At 39.6% G+C, this 20,849-nt stretch overlaps 2 long non-coding RNA genes and 2 gene segments (V, D, J or C); 2 read left to right on the top strand and 2 right to left on the bottom strand.

The window, feature by feature from the left end:
* The first annotated feature begins 966 nt into the window (after positions 1–966).
* LOC130520186 (uncharacterized) lies at positions 967–10,706 on the top strand. The gene is made up of 3 exons (XR_008948696.1): positions 967–1,921; positions 2,016–2,459; positions 9,499–10,706. It is a non-coding gene; the product is annotated as an uncharacterized LOC130520186 (long non-coding RNA).
* Positions 10,707–12,217: 1,511 nt separating this feature from the next.
* LOC130520185 (uncharacterized) lies at positions 12,218–12,724 on the bottom strand. The gene is made up of 2 exons (XR_008948695.1): positions 12,520–12,724; positions 12,218–12,431 (listed from the first exon to the last, which is right to left on the bottom strand). It is a non-coding gene; the product is annotated as an uncharacterized LOC130520185 (long non-coding RNA).
* A 486-nt stretch (positions 12,725–13,210) lies between these two features.
* On the top strand, positions 13,211–14,465 carry LOC130520183 (Ig lambda-2 chain C region-like; the record flags this gene model as incomplete). The annotated part of the segment is given in 2 exon segments: positions 13,211–13,259; positions 13,893–14,465. Coding segments are annotated over 2 exon segments (366 nt in total), but the record flags the coding sequence as incomplete, so codon positions are not given.
* Positions 14,466–17,601: 3,136 nt separating this feature from the next.
* LOC130520182 (Ig kappa chain V region 3547-like) lies at positions 17,602–18,539 on the bottom strand. The segment is given in 2 exon segments: positions 17,602–18,224; positions 18,359–18,539. Coding segments are annotated over 2 exon segments (351 nt in total).
* Positions 18,540–20,849: the final 2,310 nt, after the last annotated feature.

Below are 20,849 nucleotides of genomic sequence, written 5' to 3' on the forward strand. Positions count from 1 at the left end.
TTTTCCTCTCCACACACTCACGCAGCCAAACATCACACCTGCCAACAATCACATTTCCAACATGTCAACAACTCCAATAAGATATACAAACTTCATAAAAGGCTCTATAAAATAATCTCTTTTTTTCATGCATTAGTTCTTGGTCTTGGAATCATAACTTGGGCCCTCTTCACCTGTCTTGTTTCATGTCTCTTTTGGGGAAAAGTTATTCTTGAGTGAAGGAAAGTCAGTTGTAAATAAAGACAGACATTGCTAAATAAAGTTAGAAGACTTTGTTTTGATCAGTCTTCCACTTTAAGCCAGGTGAGATCAGCATGCATTTGGTCTGTTTCTCCTCCTTGAACACCGGAGAGCAAGACGCGCTGCTCCACTCTGCACCTACTGCAGCTTCTGCAGCTCTTTATGAGCTGCACTCGACCAGATAGACGAGCAGAAATGGAGATGAGAGAGCACCAAAGCTTGAATAACCTGCTAGGTGGTATTAGATGGAAGAAAGGAGGAACATCTTCTCATCATGGATATATTCCTTCCCATTTTTCCTACAATTTTACTTATATGTTTTTGCCATGATTATTTATTGTGAAGGTTAACCCCAAGGAATTTAACCTCATTGACTTGGTCAACACAGCTGCCAGTTATGGAGATGCACAATTTAAAATCTTGCCTGAGAGTAAAACTTGATCCAAAAACAACACATTTGTTCTTTGATACATTAAACTTAAATTATTAATGGCTATCCAATCTGCAATAAGTGCTATTTCATTTTGAAGAACATTTAACTCCACACTGCTTGATGACATATAAACAGCTGAATCATCTTCAAACAGCCAAGCTGGCTTCTCTCCAAGCAAATGGCCTCAGTGGTAAAAATAGAGTAGAGCAGTGGACCGAAGCAACTCCCCTGGGGAACACCACATCGTACTGTCTTTACATTAGAAAAACTGCCATTAAAGAGAAGCATTCGGGATCTCTTAGATACTTGGGTCCTCCTCCAATTAAGAGTCAAAATATTAGAGCCGCATGCCTCTAATTTCATTCAGAGCATTTTGTGATCAATCAAATTAAAAGCAGCACTAAAATCACGAAGCACAGCACCTACTATCATTTTCCTGTCAGGATCACTCCACCACTGATCAGTCATCTGCATTAAAGCTGCACAGGTGGAGTGACCCTTCTTGTAAGCATGCTGAAATTCATTAAGTTCATTAATTGACAAATAGAGGGAGATTTGGTTAAACACAACTCGCCCCATCAGTTTACTCAGAACAGGAAGGATGCTAATAGGAAGGCTATTAGCACCTCTGAACGGCTGCTTCCTGTTTTTAGGTAAAGGAATAAGTTTAGCAGCTTTCCACGCTTTAGGGCATATAGGAAGCTCAGATTTAAGATATGACCTATAGGTGAGGCAATAATGCTGGAGACCATCCTCAAATGTTTCCAGTTTATCTAGTTCTGAGGGGTTTTCATTGTTTAAACTTGCAAGAAGTTTCTCCACCTCATTCACTTGAATTGATTGGAAATCAAATACACAATCTTTATTTTTCACAAGGTAGCCTTTGATTAATTGTTTTGAAATATTTGTGTTTGATTCTGAGTTTTTCATGTGTTTTTTAAGTTTCTCAGTTTTCCAATAAAATATTTCTTGGGGTTTTGTCTTAAATGTGCCATCTAACTCAAGAAAAGAGGGTGTGTTTTCTCCAGCTCGACCCATTATGTCATTTCTTGTTTTCCAGACTTTTTCCATCATGATTCAGTTCATTTATTTTGATAATACCTTCTTTTCTTTTCCTGATCCCTTTTGTCTCTTGGTTTCTAAGAGAACAGTATTCCTTCCAATCAGTCATGTTGCCAGATTTAATAGCCAAAATGTTCATTTTATCCCCATGAGTCATGATGGCTTTCAGGTCCTCATCAATCCAAGGTGCTTTCCTTTTTCTGTTAGGATGTGGAGGTCAGATTTGTTGCTGCTTTGTTCCCCTGCCCTGTTTTTGTGCTCGTTTCCCTCATCTGTGCAGGCTGGGTGTGGCAGGCAGATTTCTCCAACCCCTCCTCTGGAGTTTCTCCCCTGCTGCTCATCAGCTCATCAGGAGCAGCAGTATTTATCTCCAGCTCGTCCTCTCATGCTCTGCCAGTTTGTTGCTTAAATGCTGAGTGGTAATTGTGCACTGGCTCCTGTGCTTGTTCTTATTGATCTGAGCAAGTTGTTTGGTTTATTGTTTCTCTGCTCACCTCTTGTTCTTGCTTCCAGCCTCACCTGCCACGCTCAGCCTCTCTTCCTGGTCCAGCCTGCTCTCGTCTGGGCTGCACCTGCAAGTGTTTGTTCCAAATAAACCTTCGTTTGGAAAGGACTTTTCTGGTCGTGGTCTGCATTGTGGGTTCAGTGTCCTGTCGGGCTTCTGTCTTTACATTTTCTAACTGTAAATTTCCTAATGGGAGCATGTTAGATCCATTATATTAAAGTTATCTCTTATTTGCTTTCACCTTGTTATATTCCTTATTCTTGTTTTATTGGCTCTCATTACTTAATGTTTCTTATTATTTGCTAATGCTTAATGTTCATGATGCTTGATATGTCAACTCGAACTTCTCTGGTCAAGGGCGACAGAAATGCAGCGACTGTTGGAGAAGTGGCCTTGACTGGAGACAGAGCTGCGGGGCATAACCCAGGAGATGTTCTCTTAATCTGTCTGATATAGAAGAATGTGCTGTCTGTGTGCTAAGCTAATCAAATCAGTGAAGGCCTACGTATAATCTCACCATTATGACTCACAGTCTTTTGCTTTGTTTGGGACCTGCTATCTTGTGTTTTCCCCCTCCCTTAGACACATTTGACTTCTGTAACTAGGGACCTCCTAATTCCAATAAAAGAAGGATGGCGGGAGGTGTGCGGCAGAACGTGTTGGAGATCTGTAACTGAGCACATCTCTCCGTTCTCCTTGCAAGTAAATTTCCAAACTGTTGTCTTTGCCTCATTTGTGTTTCTCGTGTTTCAGGTCGTTTGAACCTAACATTTTGGTCCTTCGAGCCAGATTCCAACACACCTGAAGGGTCCAGTGGGGGAGGCTGAACCTCAGGAAAGACCGTGGCCACGGCAGGCCGCTTCAAAGCGACCTATGATACCCTTTCCGGGACTGGGCTTCATCTCACTGATTGGACCCTGATGGTTGACGGAATTCCAGGAGGAAAGACAACAGTGGTGAGCATGTCTTGAATTCAAAAGTGTGTGTGTGTATGATGATTGTCGGGGACTTAATGTAAAAATTGCGATAGACACTAAGGCAGTGTTTTGGGAGAGAGGAACCTGAAAGTCCTCTGTAAGACGCAATGAGAAACAAACCCTGTGAATACTAGTCAATGGCAGGTAAATAAGAGTACTAAGGGCAGTACCAAGGCAGGGCGAGGGAGTCCTGGCCACGTGAAAAAGAAATTAAGTCACGACAAATCATCCAAAAGAGTGATTGTGAGTGTGAAAGGATTGTTAAATACCACTAGGTATTTTCAATCATACCAAAGCAGTGGGACAGTAAGTGATAAGGCCCTTGTGGATGCAGAGGCAAGACTCTCCACTCGAAAGAGTTGAAGTGAGAAGTACCACAACGGTTTGATTAATTATCACCCCACTGAGATCAACATCCCAGTTTTAGGTCACCCTATGTGCAAGACTGGACCAAATTCCTAATAAAAAACAAAAAAAAAACAAACAAAAAAGAAAAAACCGGTAAATTAGGATAAGGTTAACTCGTAAAATAAAAAAAATCTTAATAAAAAGCAGATTGAAAAGTAGAGCTAAGAGTAAAAATCGAAATCCTCAAAAGAAAAAAAAAAAAATGGGGGCAAGTAAAAGTAAACAAAGGCCCAGAGATGAATTGCGGTGTAAGGATTGGAAATTCATCGACGGACAAAATCCAAAGAAGCTCGCGTATTTAGACAAGTGGATAACTGATTATGGGTTCAAAGGACAGCTAAATCCACAACAAATAACAGCCCTACAAGATTAAATAAAAGAGCGAACTAAAAATAATCTGAAAAGATGAAAAAATGCAGTTATGAGGATACTGAGTTTTGGTTGCAGTTAGCGTTAAGGAGAGAGAAGGGACAAAGTAAGTTGAAAATGGAGGAGGCAAAGGAGGGAAAGGACGAGGTTGAGAACAAACAGTTAATGTTTCACAGGAAAGAGGATGATGAGACAGGCGCAGTGAGCAGACGCGCGCACAGACAGACAAAGCAGGCAACAGATAAGTCGGCAGAGAAAGGGGAAGCGGATGTAGAACAGAGAGCAGCAGGGGTGGGAGGCTTGTATCCTGACCTTCGTGAATCGTGTGCATTGCCACCAACATATACACTACAGACATTAGACCCTCCACCCACTGATACACTTAGAATTACACGCTCAGCGCACCCTTTGGGTATGCGTGGTCAAAGACATTAGGACAAGCACTGACTCCAGCAGTCCCAGAATTGAATAATCTAAGTGAAACGAGCACTCCTCCAATGGAAGATATGTACCCCATGATTGAAGTAGCTAATCCAAATGCTGAAACAAACCAACCTGTAATGCTAGTCTATAGAACTTGGACAATGGAGGATGTTAAAAAAGCCATAGAAGGTGTGCCTTCCCATAAGGAAGACATAGAACTCTTTATAGAAGGTATGGAAAATGTGAGAAGAGCCTATCACCTTAATGGTGCAGAGGTTCAACAGATCTGGATGACAGCTCTGGGTTCTAACTGGACTCATGTAAGAGGGGACTGGAATCCAAAATAAAATAATGAGGTGCTGAAACATGATGATGGTGAATTGACAAACAGAGTCAATGCTCTTGTATTAAGAACTCGAAATTGTTTTGCTAAGAGAGCAAATTATGTGGAAATTAACCGTGTTAAACAAAGAGAGGATGAGCTTTTCGAAGAATATCAGGCCAGAATGACTAAAGTTTTCAGAACAAACAGCGGACTGCATGATGACAACACAGATGCAGGTGCATATAGACAACAGTTGAAAAATGCCCTCCATGCAGGCTCCAGAGAGCCTATTCGTGGATGGGTAGAGCGGCATAACATTAACATGTCCACATGCACACTGGATGAGGCAAACATTACACTTACACCAGATTACCCCAAGGTTATTGTGAAAGCCCAACTATTTATTCTCAGATGATGACAGCAAGTATGGCTAAATTTCACCCTCCCAGTGGGAGTCAAGTATTGATTTATGTAGATGATGTTTTATTAGCATCTGAAACCTTAGAAGCATGTAAAATAGACACCATAGCACTTCTTAAACATTTAGCAGAAGAAGGCCATAAAGTAAGCAAAAGTAAACTACAGCTGTGCAAAACTGAAGTAAAGTACTTGGGTCACAACCTGAGTGCAAGAGGAAGAACTATCATAGAAGGCCGTAAAACAGCTATTCTGCAAGCTCCAAAACCACAAACTAAAAAGCAAATGATGTCCTTTTTAGGACTAACTAATGATTGCCGCAACTGGGTGCCAAATTATGCTGAAATTACAGCACCGTTGCACAAAAAAAAAATTGTATGAAGATTTAAAAATGACTTCTTCACTAAAATGGACTGAAAACGCAGTAAAGGCCTTCCGTGACATGAAGAAGCTTTAGTGTTGAGCACAGCTTTAGCTTTAGCCTTGCCAGATTACAGCAAACCTTTTTTTCAGATGGTTGATTGTAAAGGACATTTTATGACCTGGTCTTAGCTCAACAATGTGGGACTAAAAAGAAACCCATAGCATATTTCTCGTCTAAACTTGACCCTGTAGCATGTGCTCTTCCACACTGTGTGAAAGCTGTAATCGCAGCATCTATGGCTGTGGAAACAAGTGCTTCTATAGTGTTGTTTATACTTAGCCATTAATTAAGTAGGTTATAACTTAGCCATAATTAAGTTAAGAAAATAGGAAATTGTTTGTGTGTGTGTGAATGGAGGACTAAGCCATTGAAAGAGTTGATAGGAGAACTCTGCTAGTCCTGTGTTTTATTATTTTGCCTCATAAGAAAACAAAGTAAGTTGAGAGACACATAGATGGAACAAAGTAAGTTGAGAGATATAGCCATAGGAAAGACATAGGAAAGGCACAAAACAGATGACAACCACGTGACTGCCAAGAATTAGCTGAACAAACTGCAAAAAGTAGAAGTGATTTAGATCAACCTTTAAAAGCTGGAGCATTTTTGTTTTATAGACGGCTCATCAAAGAAAAATGAGCAACCTTAAAAGAATAATCTATGTATGACCAGCAGGAAAATCTATCCTACCAGAAAATCTGTGTAAATATGCTGCTATATTGAGCCATGGTGTAACACATGTCTCAACAGGAGGGATGGTAGGACAGATACAGCAGCATTATACAACCTATGGATTCAATTCTTATTCAAAAAATTTTTGTAGAACATGTCTGACGTGTGCGAAACACAATTCACAGGGAAATCTGAGACCAAGGAGAGGAAAATTTCCTGCTCCCCAATATCCATTCCAAACTATACATATGGACTGCATAGAATTAACTAAAGTGAAGAAAAATTTACTCTGATAACGGTACTCATTTTGTAAATCAAGTTGTTAGAAAGATCAGTGTTATGTTTCATATTGATTTAAAACACCATTGCGCCTATCATCCTCAGAGCGCAGGCTTAGTTGAAAGAACTAATGGCACTATTAAAAACAGACTGAAGAAATGCATGACACAATGTGTCGGTTTGGCTAAGCTCTACATAAACATTACAAGCACCGCAGGTCTAACCCCTTATGAGATCTTATTTGGAAGACCGTACAGGCTTCCTCAGTTCAAAAACTACTGGGAGACAAATGATGAGTCTAATCTAGCTGATTACATGAATGTTAGAAAAACAAAAGCAAGGTCATGAAACTGAGACGCCCTCTGTCTCCCAACAGAAATTCCAACCGGTGGAGCCAGGAGACTGGGTCCTAGTGAGAAGCGTAAGAAAAAAAATAAATAAAAATAACACTGGTATTCACCTAAGTGGGAAGGACCTGACCAAGTTCTTTTGTCTACACCTACTGCTGCTAAAATAGCTGAAAGATCAACCTGGGTACACCTCAGTCATTGCAAGAAGGTCATTTCTGTTAAACTCCAAACGGGAAGGTGATGCAAAGTCTGATAATAGGGTGGACTTAGACGAATAGAGTCTGGGTAGACCCGAAAGTCAGTGAAGTTTTAAGAGCCACCGACTCATTTAGGGAGGCTACTTCAACAGGTTATGGTCCATAAATAGTGTACCAAGTTCATAAACATCACAAGGACAGCAGCGGGTAAAATAAACAAGATAATATGGGAAAGGAAGGGAAGAAAAAAAAAAAGAGAGAAATACAGAAGATTGGCTGATGCTGTAGCATACTAGCCTCGGTGCTAACTGTAAACATAGTATTCCTGATAATCACAATAGTTATACAAAGTCTCCAACTCAGTTGAAACCGAATAAGTTCAAATGATTCCCAAGTGGCTACAGAATGCAATTAGATGTTTGGGAGTGTGCTTTTTCTTCATATGTTTGTTTTTATTTGTATGATACCTCTGGAAACCCCCAGGTTTAAGATTGAATGTTACCAAAATACGGCATGACAGGCGAAGTGTAAATAACAACCTAAAGGACCAATGTGGCAACAGCAGGTCAGCTCTTGTGCTGTATTTGACCTGTAAGCTTTTCATTCACCTGAAGCTCACCAGCTCCATTATTTCAGCTTCATGTCTTTAACACCTCTTTAATAGCTTGTTCGTTCTGAAAGTAGTTTTGATACAATTTTTAATGCAAAACGAAAAACTGTTCTTACTGTAAAATGATGTATGTTTTTTGTCTGTTGGAAAGTTCATTTGTTGCACCCTGCGGCTCATGCATGCATTATAGTGTTCTGAAGTTGTGTCTCTGTTATTTATTTTATTTCTGGTGGTGGTGTGGGGGGATGAGAGACTGTTTGATACAGGACTATGTGCTTAAAAACACTTCTGCTAATTTCTGTTTTTCCCTATGTCGGCTGATCAATTAGTCACTCACACGCATAGATTTATGCCTGAACAGTGGCGTCGTAACAAAAGATCTGCATGGCAATCTGAAAATGTTCCTACGTATAATGTTCCTACATGTATTGATGCTATCGGTGTTCCATGCAGTGTTCCAAATGGCTATAAATTAGTGGATCAAGTAGCTGCTGGTTTTGAATCTTCTATTTGTTAGTGGTGTACAATAAATAAGAACGTAGACAGAATCAACTACATCCATTACAATGTTCAACGTTTAGGAAATTGGACTCAGAGCGGTTTTGAGGCTGTTCACAGCCAACTGTCGGCTACTTCCCTTATGGCATTCCAGAACAGGATCGCAGTGGATATGTTGTTAGCTGAGAAAGGTGGTGTGTGTGTGTGTGTGCTGTGTTCGGAGATCAATGTTGCACCTTATTCCTAACAACACTGCGTCGGGTGGGAGTCTCACACTGGCCATAGAAGGCCTTCGCACCCTGAACAGCAAGATGAAGGAGCACTCAGGAGCAAAGACTGCGATGTGGGACAAATGGATGAATGTGTTTGGGAAGTATAAGACATTGGTTACATCTATTCTAATTTCTGTAGCTGTTTTTACTGCAATCCTTACCTTGTGTGGATGTTGTTGGATTCCCTGCCTGCGTTCTCTTATTAACCGCCTTATCACCACAGCTATCGCTCCCATGGAAAACCGTATGGCCGAGTTGTATCCCTTAATCAGCAGACAAGAACCGGATTTGACTACAGACTCTGAAGACTACGAGTGAATTGAGCTAATTTTCCCCTGAGTGTAAATATATTTGTGTTCATAAACATGACTTTGAAAATCTACTGGAAGAGATTGTTAAATGACTGAGAATTTGAAGCAAATATGTGATAAACAGGAGGGAAATGTTAGATCCATTATATTGAAGTTATCTCTTATTTGCTTTCACCTTGTTATATTCCTTATTCTTGTTATATTGTCTCTCATTACTTAATGTTTCTTATTATTTGCTAATGCTTAATGTTCATGATGCTTGATATGTCAACTCGAACTTCTCTGGTCGAGGGCGACAGAAATGCGGCGGCTGTTGGAGAAGTGGCCTTGACTGGAGACAGAGCTGCAGAGCATGACACAGGAGATGTTCTCTTAATCTGTCTGATATAGAAGAATGTGCTGTCTGTGTGCTAAGCTAATCAAATCAGTGAAGGCCTACGTATAATCTCACCATTATGACTCACAGTCTTTTGCTTTGTTTGGGACCTGCTATCTTGTGTTTTCCCCCTCCCTTAGACACATTTGACTTCTGTAACTAGGGACCTCCTAATTCCAATAAAAGAAGGATGGCGGGAGGTGTGCGTCAGAACGTGTTGGAGATCTGTAACTGAGCACATCTCTCCGTTCTCCTTGCAAGTAAATTTCCAAACTGTTGTCTTTGCCTCATTTGTGTTTCTCGTGTTTCAGGTTGTTTGAACCTAACAGAGCATGTTTATCAGCTACCTCTAGAACATTTCAGTAAATAGTTCCAGTGCTTTTCCCACATTTATTAAACGTACTCTCTCCCACTGTACCTTATTGTTAGATCCATTATATTAAAGTTATCTCTTATTTGCTTTCACCTTGTTATATTCCTTATTCTTGTTATATTGTCTCTCATTACTTAATGTTTCCTATTATTTGCTAATGCTTAATGTTCATGATGCTTGATATGTCAACTCGAACTTCTCTGGTCAAGGGTGACAGAAATGCGGCGGCTGTTGGAGAAGTGACATTGACTGGAGACAGAGCTGCAGGGCCGAACCCAGGAGATGTTCTCTTAATCTGTCTGATATAGAAGAATGTGCTGTTTGCGAGATAAGCTAATCAAATCAGTGAATGACTTCTGTAACTAGGGACCTCCTAATTCCAATAAAAGAAGGATGGCGGGAGGTGTGCGGCAGAACGTGTTGGAGATCTGTAACTGAGCACATCTCCCCGTTCTCCTTGCTGCAAATAAAATTCAAACTGTTGTCTTTGCCTCATTTGTGTTTCTTGTGTTTCAGGTCGTTTGAACCTAACATTTTGGTCCTTCTAGCCAGATTCCAACACACCTGAAGGGTCCAGTGGGTGAGGCTGAACCTCAGGAAAGACCGTGGCCACGGCAGGCCGCCTCAAAGCGACCTATGATTCCCTTTCCGGGACTGGGCTTCATCTCACTGATTGGACCCTGATGGTTGACGGAATTCCAGGAGGAAAGACAACAGTGGTGAGCATGTCTTGAATTCAAAAGTGTGTGTATGATGATTGTCGGGGACTTAATGTAAAAATTGCGATAGACACTAAGGCAGTGTTTTGGGAGAGAGGAACCCGAAAGTCTTCTGTGAGACGCAATGAGAAACAGACCCTGTGAATACTAGTCAATGGCAGGTAAATAAGAGTACTAAGGGCAGTACCAAGGCAGGGCGAGGGAGTCCTGGCCACGTCAAAAAGAAATTAAGTCACGACAAATCATCCAAAAGAGTGATTGTGAGTGTGAAAGGATTGTTAAATACCACTAGGTATTTTCAATCATACCAAAGCAGTGGGACAGTAAGTGATAAGGCCCTGGTGGATGCAGAGGCAAGACTGAGAAGTACCACAACGGTTTGATTAATTATCACCCCACTGAGATCAACATCCCAGTTTTAGGTCACCCTATGTGCAAGACTGGACCAAATTCTTAATAATAATAAAAAAAAAAAAATTTTAAATAATAAAAAAAACCAACAACTGTAAATTAGGATAAGGTTAACTCGTAAAATGAAAACAAAAAAAAAAACCAACATAACCACAAACAGAGAGAAAAGAAGAGCTAAAAGTTAAAACCTAATTCTCCAAAAATGGGGACAAGTAAAAGCAAACAAAGGCCCAGAGATGAATTGCAGTGTAAGGACTGGAAATTCCTCGAAGAACAAAATCCAAAGAAACTCGCGTATTTAGACAAGCAGATAACTGATTATGGATTCAAAGGACAGCTAAACTCACAACAAATTGTTGCCTCAGAGGTGAGACCTGGTTATACTTAGCCATTAATTAAGTTAAGAAAATAGGAAATTGTGTTTGTGTGTGAATGGAGGACTAAGCCATTGAAAGAGTTGATAGGAGAACTCTGCTAGTCCTGTGTTTTATTATTTTGCCTCATAAGAAAACAAAGTACTGGTGATCAGGGGACAAAGGACGGGTTTCATCCCTTAAAACTAACACCGCTGTGCAGATAGTGCACGGTAGAAGTCCGTGTTAGTGTCCTCCCTTTGTGTGCCAGAGAACTTTTCTGTGAGACCACATAGTATAAAATGAGGCTGTTCAAGAAAAAGGATGTCGAACTTGAGGGGGATGAAAAGTTTGTGGAAGGAGATGCAGAAGGTTCGGGGAAAATAAGTCAGGAAAGGTGGAGAAGAAAGTTGAATCTTTCAGGCAAACTCTGCACTACAGATATTCTGGAGTTGCATATGTCCACAAAATCAGATTGTGTGTTTGACCTGAACAATATTTTATGCAACACAACCAGTGGACGGTCCAGGTGGGCCACCAGGGCTGTGTCATCAGCATATTTAAAAAGACTCATTAGCTCCCTCCTGTAGGTGATGTCATTGCTATAGGCAGGAACAAATTGGAGGCTAAAACAACCCTGTGAGCGCCCTCTGTTTAAAACCAGTTTACCAGTTTTACAACTGTTTAAGAGTCAGACTTGCATCGTCTACACCTCCTTGTGCCCTGTAGGCAAACTGGAGAGGATCCAGTTTATTAAACAGCACATGAGGCATTCAGTCACACAGCTCTCTCCATGCATTTGCATCTAACAGACTTTTCATTGAATTATCCATAATTATTAAAGTAAATGATGATTTTATGAGGTTAACGGCATATCATCAAAAGAGCTACATGTTGAAAATAAATGTGTCAAGCTTTAGTTGTTAATCTGATCAGTGTTTGAGCCAGTTTGTGTGATTAAAGTAGTTGTCAGTGATGTTTCTGTCAGTTGTGTGTTCACTGGTCTGTGTCAGAGTCTCTTCCTCTTCAGCAGCTGCTGGAACATCTCAGTGTCTCTGCTCTCTGACTGAGGGAGGTTTTTGTTCCACTCTAAATCACTGTGTGAACACTGGGCCACTGTGATAACCAGACAGTAATAAACTGCTTCATCTTGAGTCTGAACTCCACTGATGGTCAAAGTGAAGTCGGTGCTGCTGCCACTGCCACTAAACCGAGCTGCTGTTCCTGAATGATTTATTCTGACATGTCTTACTAGCAGCTGTGGAGGCTGTCCAGGTTTCTGTTGATACCAGAACATACAATCACTATTTGATTGTCCATTATAACAGCCGCTGTCACAGCAGGGTTTGTTTTACAGGTGAGAGCGACAGTGGATCCTGGAGTAGATGTGATCACTGCAGGCTGAGTCACAGTCACCTGACCGCTGCATCCTGCAGACAAAAACACATCATTTATCAGCAGAAAGAGAGGAGAGAAAAGACACAAGGACACAGTCTTTGAGGTTGTGAGGGAACAAACCTGTAAAAGAGCAGCAGGTCAGGTCCAGATGAGGATGGTGATGAGAGTCATGCTGCTTGTGCTTTCTGCTGTGTTGACTGACAGATCTGAGTCCTGCAGTGTTGAACTAACACCACTATAAACCTTCTCAGATCAGCTGATGATGCAAAGCCTCCTCTCTATGGAAATGATGTCTCTGCTCTCAACACACTGAAGGCACGAGCAGACAAAATCAACACAAACACAGCTTGGATTAAAAGCAACTTCTTCTTCATGGAACTGAAGAAAAGATTTGACAAATACAGCTGAGCATCAACAACAGATGCTGATGTGAGAATGTTTGCATTTTTAAACTGGATTCAGCAGTTTTAGCTTTAAAAAAAGCAATTTCTTGGAAACTTGGTTGCTGACATTGTAAAATGTTATTCATTTTAAATAACTTGAAATTGCATTTTTTTAAACCATAAATTAAAATGTAGAATGAGAATATTGTAACTGATCCACATCAGTTTTGATCCTGTAAAGAGACTGATGTGTAAAAGTGATCAAATTGTTCAAATTCAAAGAGAAATTTCAGTTTAAATCTATTGAAAATGTTGGTGCATTAAATCAGCTGGTAATAATCCATTTTTGAGAGAAAAAGATGTGAATTTTCAGTGGGTAGCTGCTTGTTGACAGTGCAGGAGGTTTTTGTACGACCACTTGATGAGTTTGTATCACTGTGGTTGACGTTGGTGGAGGAACCAAACTCATCATATTCTGTAAGTAAATTTATCTTTACTGTTCAAAACATGTCAACAGTTTTTAATTTTACCAAAGACAAAGAACATTATTTTAAAGTCATCACATTTTTATAGATTTTTTGTTTGTAGGATTGTAAGTTTGTGTTGTAAAACCTGAATCAGCGCATTTGAAAAGTCTGTTTATATTTCAGTAAAATTAACAAGAGACTGTTAATGTTGATTCTTGGAGAATTTCTTCTTTTATTTACAATCATAAACTTTATTAGTTGTTAATGTTGAGAAAGCGTGTCCAAGATCTACTTTCATGATTTTAACGTGTAAAATATTTCACAGTTTCACTGATTTTATTATCTTTAATGATAAAATCTGAATACGATGTAATTCAATAAATGTAAAATGTGCAGAGATTTTAGTTTGAGTCGATCGTTTGTTCGTTTAAAGCTGAGAAAGGGAAGTGAAACAGACAGATGTCAAAGTCTGTAACTGAACACACATTTATTTCAAGCCAGTCACTAAAGACGTGAATTATTTACTGCTTTAACTCAATATTAAACAGAGCAAACACTGATTAAGGACGTATGATTGAAGTGTAGCTGTAAATATGTCAGATGCAGTCAGAGTTGACGTGCGTGTCTCTGCTCTCCCCTCCAGCCGGCACCATGACCAGACCCTCCGTCTCTGCTCTCCCCCTCCTCTGAGCAGCTCCCTGGGGGCTCGGCCACGCTGGCCTGCCTGCTGACCAAGTACTCTCCTCAGGGAGCCCAGGTGAGCTGGGAGGTGGACGGTACGGAGGTGACAGAGGGCGTCCTGACCACCTCAGAGGAGGAGAAGAGCGGAAGCTACAGCAGCGTCAGCACCCTAACCTGAGCAAGGAGAGCTGGATGAAAGGAGAGAATTACTCCTGCAAGGTCAACCATCATGGCGACGTTCAGAGCCCGTCCATCCTCAGGAGCCAGTGTAAAGGCTAGAGGGGCTGGATGAAGCCCAGCACAGGAGCTGTGTGTGTGGGGAGAGCAGGAGGAACACGGCTGCTGCTCTGAGCAAGATGACTTTAAATGTTTGTAGTTTGTGTGTCAGAGAACAACACGGCTGTCACGTCTGACACAATCACGTGTGTAGCTCAGCAGCTAGATGTGAGAGCGCTAAATCATTGTCATGTTGCTCCTGTTGGTGATGATGATGATGATGATGATGTTGCTATTAAAGCTTGAAGTGATGAAGACATTTCTGCTTGGTTGTTTATCTTCACTGATACTATTTTCAAATAAAGCATCACAATCTGGTCATCAACCATCTTTACTCCACATTTGTTTTTGTCTGTTTTCAACAGAAAATTTGGAAAAACTTAAACAATCATAGTTGAAGAAGAGGAGTAATATCACAGTGTCAAAATATAATAAATCATATTAGAAGAGATGGTTACAGCTCATTGTAGATTGATTTATATTCATGAATATGAACATGAACGTGTTTCAGGGCTGATAGGAGTTTATTCCTTTATGATCTCTGCATTATTTGTTTTATTACAGTATCATAAATAATCAAAATAAATGAAGAAAAGTTCATCAAATTTGCACATAGAAGCAGCACTTACGTAAATGTAATTACTGATTTAATGGTTAATTATTACTAATGATTTCATGTCAGTTATAAATTTTAAAATGGTCAGTTGTAACTTGTAATATATCATTCCTCTATTAATGGTTAAACTGAGTATTTCTGTATTTTTCATGGTTATTTTAAAGCTTTTAAACTGATTTGACTTGTGTTTAAATGAATCTGGTTTGTACTTGGTGACTCTGGTGTTGACTGAACCAGTTCTGCTGGTGACTCTTCATCGTCTGCAGCTGCAGCTGCTGTTTTCACTTCAGTCACACTGAGGGGGTTTTGTACGGCTCTAAATCACTGTGTGCAGCCAGACAGTAATAATCTGCTTCATCTTCAGCCTGAACACCAGTGATGGTTAGAGTGTACTGAGAACCAGATCTGCTGCCACTGAATCGAGACGGCGTTCCTGTGTAGAGACTTGATTAATATATCAGAAGTTTAGGAGCCTGTCCAGGTTTCTGAAGGTACCAGCTGAGATAGCTGCCAATATTGAGCTTCCTGTGGCGCTGATGGTCACAGACCCTCCAACACTAACAGACTTGAATTTATCAGCCTGAGTCAGAAATTGTTGCCAGAAGATTCTGAAATGACAACAAATGTTAAAAAGAGCAGCTGAAAAGAGCCTGGAGGAGCAGTTATGATGTAAAAATGAAATGATTTCAGCCTCCTTGGAAAGAAGAAGAGGATGAAATCAAACAATGTTGAAAAGTCTCACCCTGACTCAGAAAGATGACAGTCAGAATTATTGACAACATGGTGATGCTGAAGTTTTCAGTGTGAGAGCGTGAAAAGAGTTCAGACTCTCTGTGACATCAGAACTTTAAACTCTGAGGAGCAACCATGCAGAAAAACATGCAAATGTTCTGCAGAAGACAGAAACTCACCTGTTCTAGTGAAACACAGACACGCATGAGGAGACACTGTACATTTTATTAATTTTTCTTACTTTTTTCTCCATTTTCAATTAAATTATACCATTAAATTCTTAAATATATTTTCATCTGATGAATATAAAACCTTAACAGTTAAATGTCTGACAGAAATCTTGTAAATGACATCAGAATCTTTAATTATTTACCTCACAAACTGTATAAGAACATCTACATCTGTATTAATAATAAAAAAGAAATGTGTCATTATTAGTAATTAGTATTGTGGTTTTCTTGGTCCATGAAAATCAGATTCTCTTCTCTTAATAGATCTGCTCCTCCAGAACCTCACGTCTGCACTGCATTCTTCTGCAGAACATCTGCCTGCTCTCTCATTTCCTGAATGTTTCCCCTGTATTTCCAGTCTCCTTGTGAACTGATGTGGCTGCCTGAGGTTTGAGGTGCTTCTACCACGTAAAGATGCTTCCCTCTTGTGTTCCCAGACTGAGACTGCACTGCCTGTTTATCTTTACATGGGAGGTGGATTCTTCAGCAGTTTGGTGTTATTGTTTCTGTGAATGACTTAAACTGTCCCAGAAGCTCCCCAGACTCCCCAGTAATTCAGTGATCTCGACAAAAGCTCTTCAGATCCAGGTTTAATCAGAATAATTTACATTATTCAGGCTTATACGCGTGTTTAGGGCCTGAACACATTCAGCAGACCATCTGGCACCGTGTCCCTGTTCTGATGGCATCAAACACAGCAGCAGTGAAAGACTGTGTTCCATCTGGGAAGGAAACATCGTGGTGGCAGAGGTGTGGCTTCAGGTGTGGCGTGCTCAAGGGCAGAGGGCAGAGGTGTGACTCAGGTCAGGAAACAGGACATTTGGTTGAGGGACCAAGACACCGATGTGGCCGTTTCCACTGCTCAATACTGGACCGCAGCACAGTCCAAAACCAGCTGGAAAAACACCAGTCAGAAGATACAAACGCAACAGGGAAATGCCTCCAGTTTCTCCACAGACAAAAATCAGACGATTCTCACTGTAAAAATGCAAATTAAAGGAAAAACGACAAAATGTGAGAGAGAAAAATATCTAATACATTTTGCAAATAATGCAACAAAAACAGTGAGAAACAGAAACCTTTTAAAAACTAGACTGTTCAACAAAGGCCCAGTGTCTATTTTCTATTATACATCATCAGAAATCAAATAAAACATATAAAACATGCTTCTATAGTGTATGAACACCACAGCATTCTAGGTCACTTAGCAGTAAAACTGTTTTTCCTAAATGTTGATGAAGATCCCTCCTGATGGGACCTGCAGGTGCCCTGGCTGGACGTGACTGGAAAAAGTAAATCAGTTTTGTCCGCTGACAGCCACCGTAGGTTTTGACACTGGACAGGTTGTTTAATTCTTGCAATCTGAATCTCCACCAAGGGAATAATAATAATTGCAAGTTTGGGGCAGTTTTTAAGATGCATAAATGCTGTTTGAGGAGGATTTTATGGTTATTTCAGAGGAGCTTGTGATACAGTATGAGACTGTATCATGTGCGTATAAATGAGATGAGCAGTATGAATTGAAAATATAATATTTTTACAAATTATGAAGAGGACAAAAACCAAAACCAGTGTTGTTGAACATTTCAAGGATGAATGAGTGATCTACTGAGTCAAAAGCCTGAGAGAGGTTCATGAATATGGAGGTAAAATAACTTCTCTCATCCAGGATAGTTATAAATTGATGATGATTAAACTGGTGGTGGTGAGAAAACTGTGATGTGGCCTAAAACCAGAGTGATACGGATTTAAAATGGAACGAGTTTGAGTTGATGCTGATTAGATGTTCTCTGCATTATTTGTTAAATAACAGTATCATAAATATTCAAAATAAATGAAGCAAAGTTCATCAAATCTGCACATAGAAGCAGCACTTGAGTAAATGTAATTACTGATTTAATGGTTAATTATTACTAATAATCTTGTGTCTGTTATAAACTGTAATATATTATCCTACATTAACGGTTTAAGTATTAAACTGACTTGACTTGTGTTTAAATGACTCTGGTTTGTACTTGGTGACTCTGGTGTTGACTGAACCAGTTCTGCTGGTGACTCTTCATCGTCTGCAGCTGCAGCTGCTGTATTCACTTCAGTCACACTGAGGGAGGTTTTTGTACGGCTCTAAATCACTGTGTGAATGTTCCGTCGCTATGTAGACCCAGACAGTAATAATCTGCTTCATCTTCAGCCTGAACACCAGTGATGGTTAGAGTGTACTGAGAACCAGATCTGCTGCCACTGAATCGAGACGGCGTTCCTGTGAAGCGACTTGATACAGAATATATCAGAAGTTTAGGAGCCTGTCCAGGTTTCTGAAGGTACCAGCTGAGATCGCTGCCAATATCTGAGCTTCCTGTGGCGCTGATGGTCACAGACCCTCCAACACTAACAGACTTGAATTTATCAGCCTGAGTCAGAAATTTGTTGCCAGAAGATTCTGAAATGACAACAAATGTTAAAAAGAGCAGTTGAAAAGAGCCTGGAGGAGCAGTTATGATGTAAAAATGAAATGATTTCAGCCTCCTTGGAAAGAAGAAGAGGATGAAATCAAACAATGTTGAAAAGTCTCACCCTGACTCAGAAAGATGACAGTCAGAATTATTGACAACATGGTGATGCTGAAGTTTTCAGTGTGAGAGCGTGAAAAGAGTTCAGACTCTCTGTGACATCAGAACTTTAAACTCTGAGGAGCAACCATGCAGAAAAACATGCAAATGTTCTGCAGAAGACAGAAACTCACCTGTTCTAGTGAAACACAGTCACACATGAGGAGGAGTCACACTTTTCCACTGAGAGTTGAATGAAACCTTTTATGAAGCTAATTTTCTGACCTCTGTTGCTTTAATTTTCTACTTTCTTTCATTAGTTATTTCTCATTAATGAGTTTATATTCTGACCTGCTGTCAGAGACACAAACATGGAGATTTAATGACTCCACAGCATTAATGTCATTAACATGAACAAAATACAGGAGCAGCAGAAATTTAGATGAAACAAATGTAATTCCTAAGTTTAGACATTTTGAGACATTATTCCCTTAATGATGTTTATTTGTGTCATTTTTACGAGAATGACACCTGCAGACCTCTCAAATGAATGGTTGTTCACAAAAGTGGAGGGAAGTTAGAGTCCATGCCCATATAGGTCACAATTTTTCTAATTCAACTGTTATGTTGTTTGTATGTTTGTTCATCACTGTTTGGGGTTTGGTGGACCTCACCAAATTTTCCTTAAAAATACTTTGACTTTATTCCAATTATAGGGAAAATAACAACTAAAGATGCCTTTGGCCATCATTAGAGCTTATTTATTAATTAAATCCTCATTTTTTTGTTTTATTTCCTAAAAATGAATGTCATCTAGAATAAATAATTAACTGAATCAGTTTGTTTTGCTAAAAAAAGAATTAAAGGTTAGAGACAAGGGTTAATTAATCCAAGATTTCCATTTGCGAAAAGTATAATGTATTAAAACAATATATATCAATATGAATGGAGCTTTATGGTGCTTTAGTGGGAGATGCATGACTGTTGCTATGGCATCACCGGCCAACTGATATCTGTCTGGTAATGGCTCTGCCTGAAGTGCATCATAATTCTAACCCCATCTGTCCATGTAAAAGAGACAAAAGAATTTTATAGTCAAATGAATCATCTTACGTCCATTCATATAACTGACACAACTCATATTTAGTTTCTGATTTCATTAACGTTTTGAATACTATATAAATCCTGGACAGAGTTATTAAATTTTCAGCTATTTTAAAAGTTTTTATGCTTAGTTAAGTACCGGTAATACAAATCACTTAAGATCAAAACCTTTGAACTCAACCAAGTATTTGTATAGGATATTCCCGGGCTGCAGCGCCCCTTTAGACGAAGGCTAAGACCTACACTATAAAAACCTTTATATTGATTTAATGTCCGTGGTATTCATATTTTTCAGCTACAATTCTAAATTTCTGTATTTATAGGACTGTTTTGGCAATCAGCTCTTTAGTGAAAAAAATGTCTTAACAAAAACTAGATATTTTTCAATAGTTCACTCATAGTCGGCAAGAACACAACTCTAGAGTCTGATATATAAAGAATTTTTTTCGAAGCTTTGATTACAGCTGACGTGTTGGAATTACATTTCATCGGTCCGTCCTGCTTTCAGTTGCCGTCACGCTCAGAAATGGATGCAGGCTGCCATCTGCTGTCAGACGAAGTTCCAAACATTTGAAATAAGACCGCATTTAAAAGCTCTGCGGGATTTGGAAATTCCCGTTAAATCAAAAATCCCTGCTGATCATTTGTTAATGCACAGTCTGACAATGTAAACGGTAAATCTATCTGTATCAACGCCACGAACAAAAAAACTAATTAAAACAGTCGTTTTGGCGCATAAAACATTGGTCACTGAAGCCTCCGTAACGAACACCAGCTCGATTGTTCAGCCGTTGTTTAATTGCTCGCTGCAGTAAACGGTGCTCATCCGAGCTTTGTGATTGGTGGGCAGAACGATGTTGGCTCCTCCCAACATCGCTGTTAGTCAGCTGCTGAACAAGTTTGTGTCACAAGAAAAAAGTGTATCTTTTTGTAGATACAGCCTGTAGTACAAAGACGGTTGAGGAAACTTACAATTACAAACAATTGTAAGTTCCAGAACCGTCTTAACTGCACATTTGTACTTTGAATCATCAACGACTAAATGTGCATTGATTCAACAAACCACGGTACTCGTATTACTAGTAGCTAACAAATTATCTAAGGCTATTACGTTGAATTACAACTGTGCCCCATATCACTAGCGATCAACTTCAACCAGTCAGCAAATATAAAAGGAAATACAAAATACTATGATTTTAACAAAAGATTCGCAGACAAGGAGATTTTGGAATAAATGAATTTGTCTTTAGACAAAAACAAGGTCTATAAAAGCATTAAAAAAAAAAGCTTTGCACGTTTGCGCTCTCAATGATCAAAGGTCAAAGGAGGTTTTTTTCACAGCAACATACTATTTTACTGGTATACTACTTTACAACTATCTACATAATACTATTATATTGTTGTAAACAACA

This window comes from Takifugu flavidus, unplaced genomic scaffold (assembly GCF_003711565.1).
Source record: "Takifugu flavidus isolate HTHZ2018 unplaced genomic scaffold, ASM371156v2 ctg299, whole genome shotgun sequence".
Classification (NCBI taxonomy): Eukaryota; Metazoa; Chordata; class Actinopteri; order Tetraodontiformes; family Tetraodontidae; genus Takifugu; species Takifugu flavidus.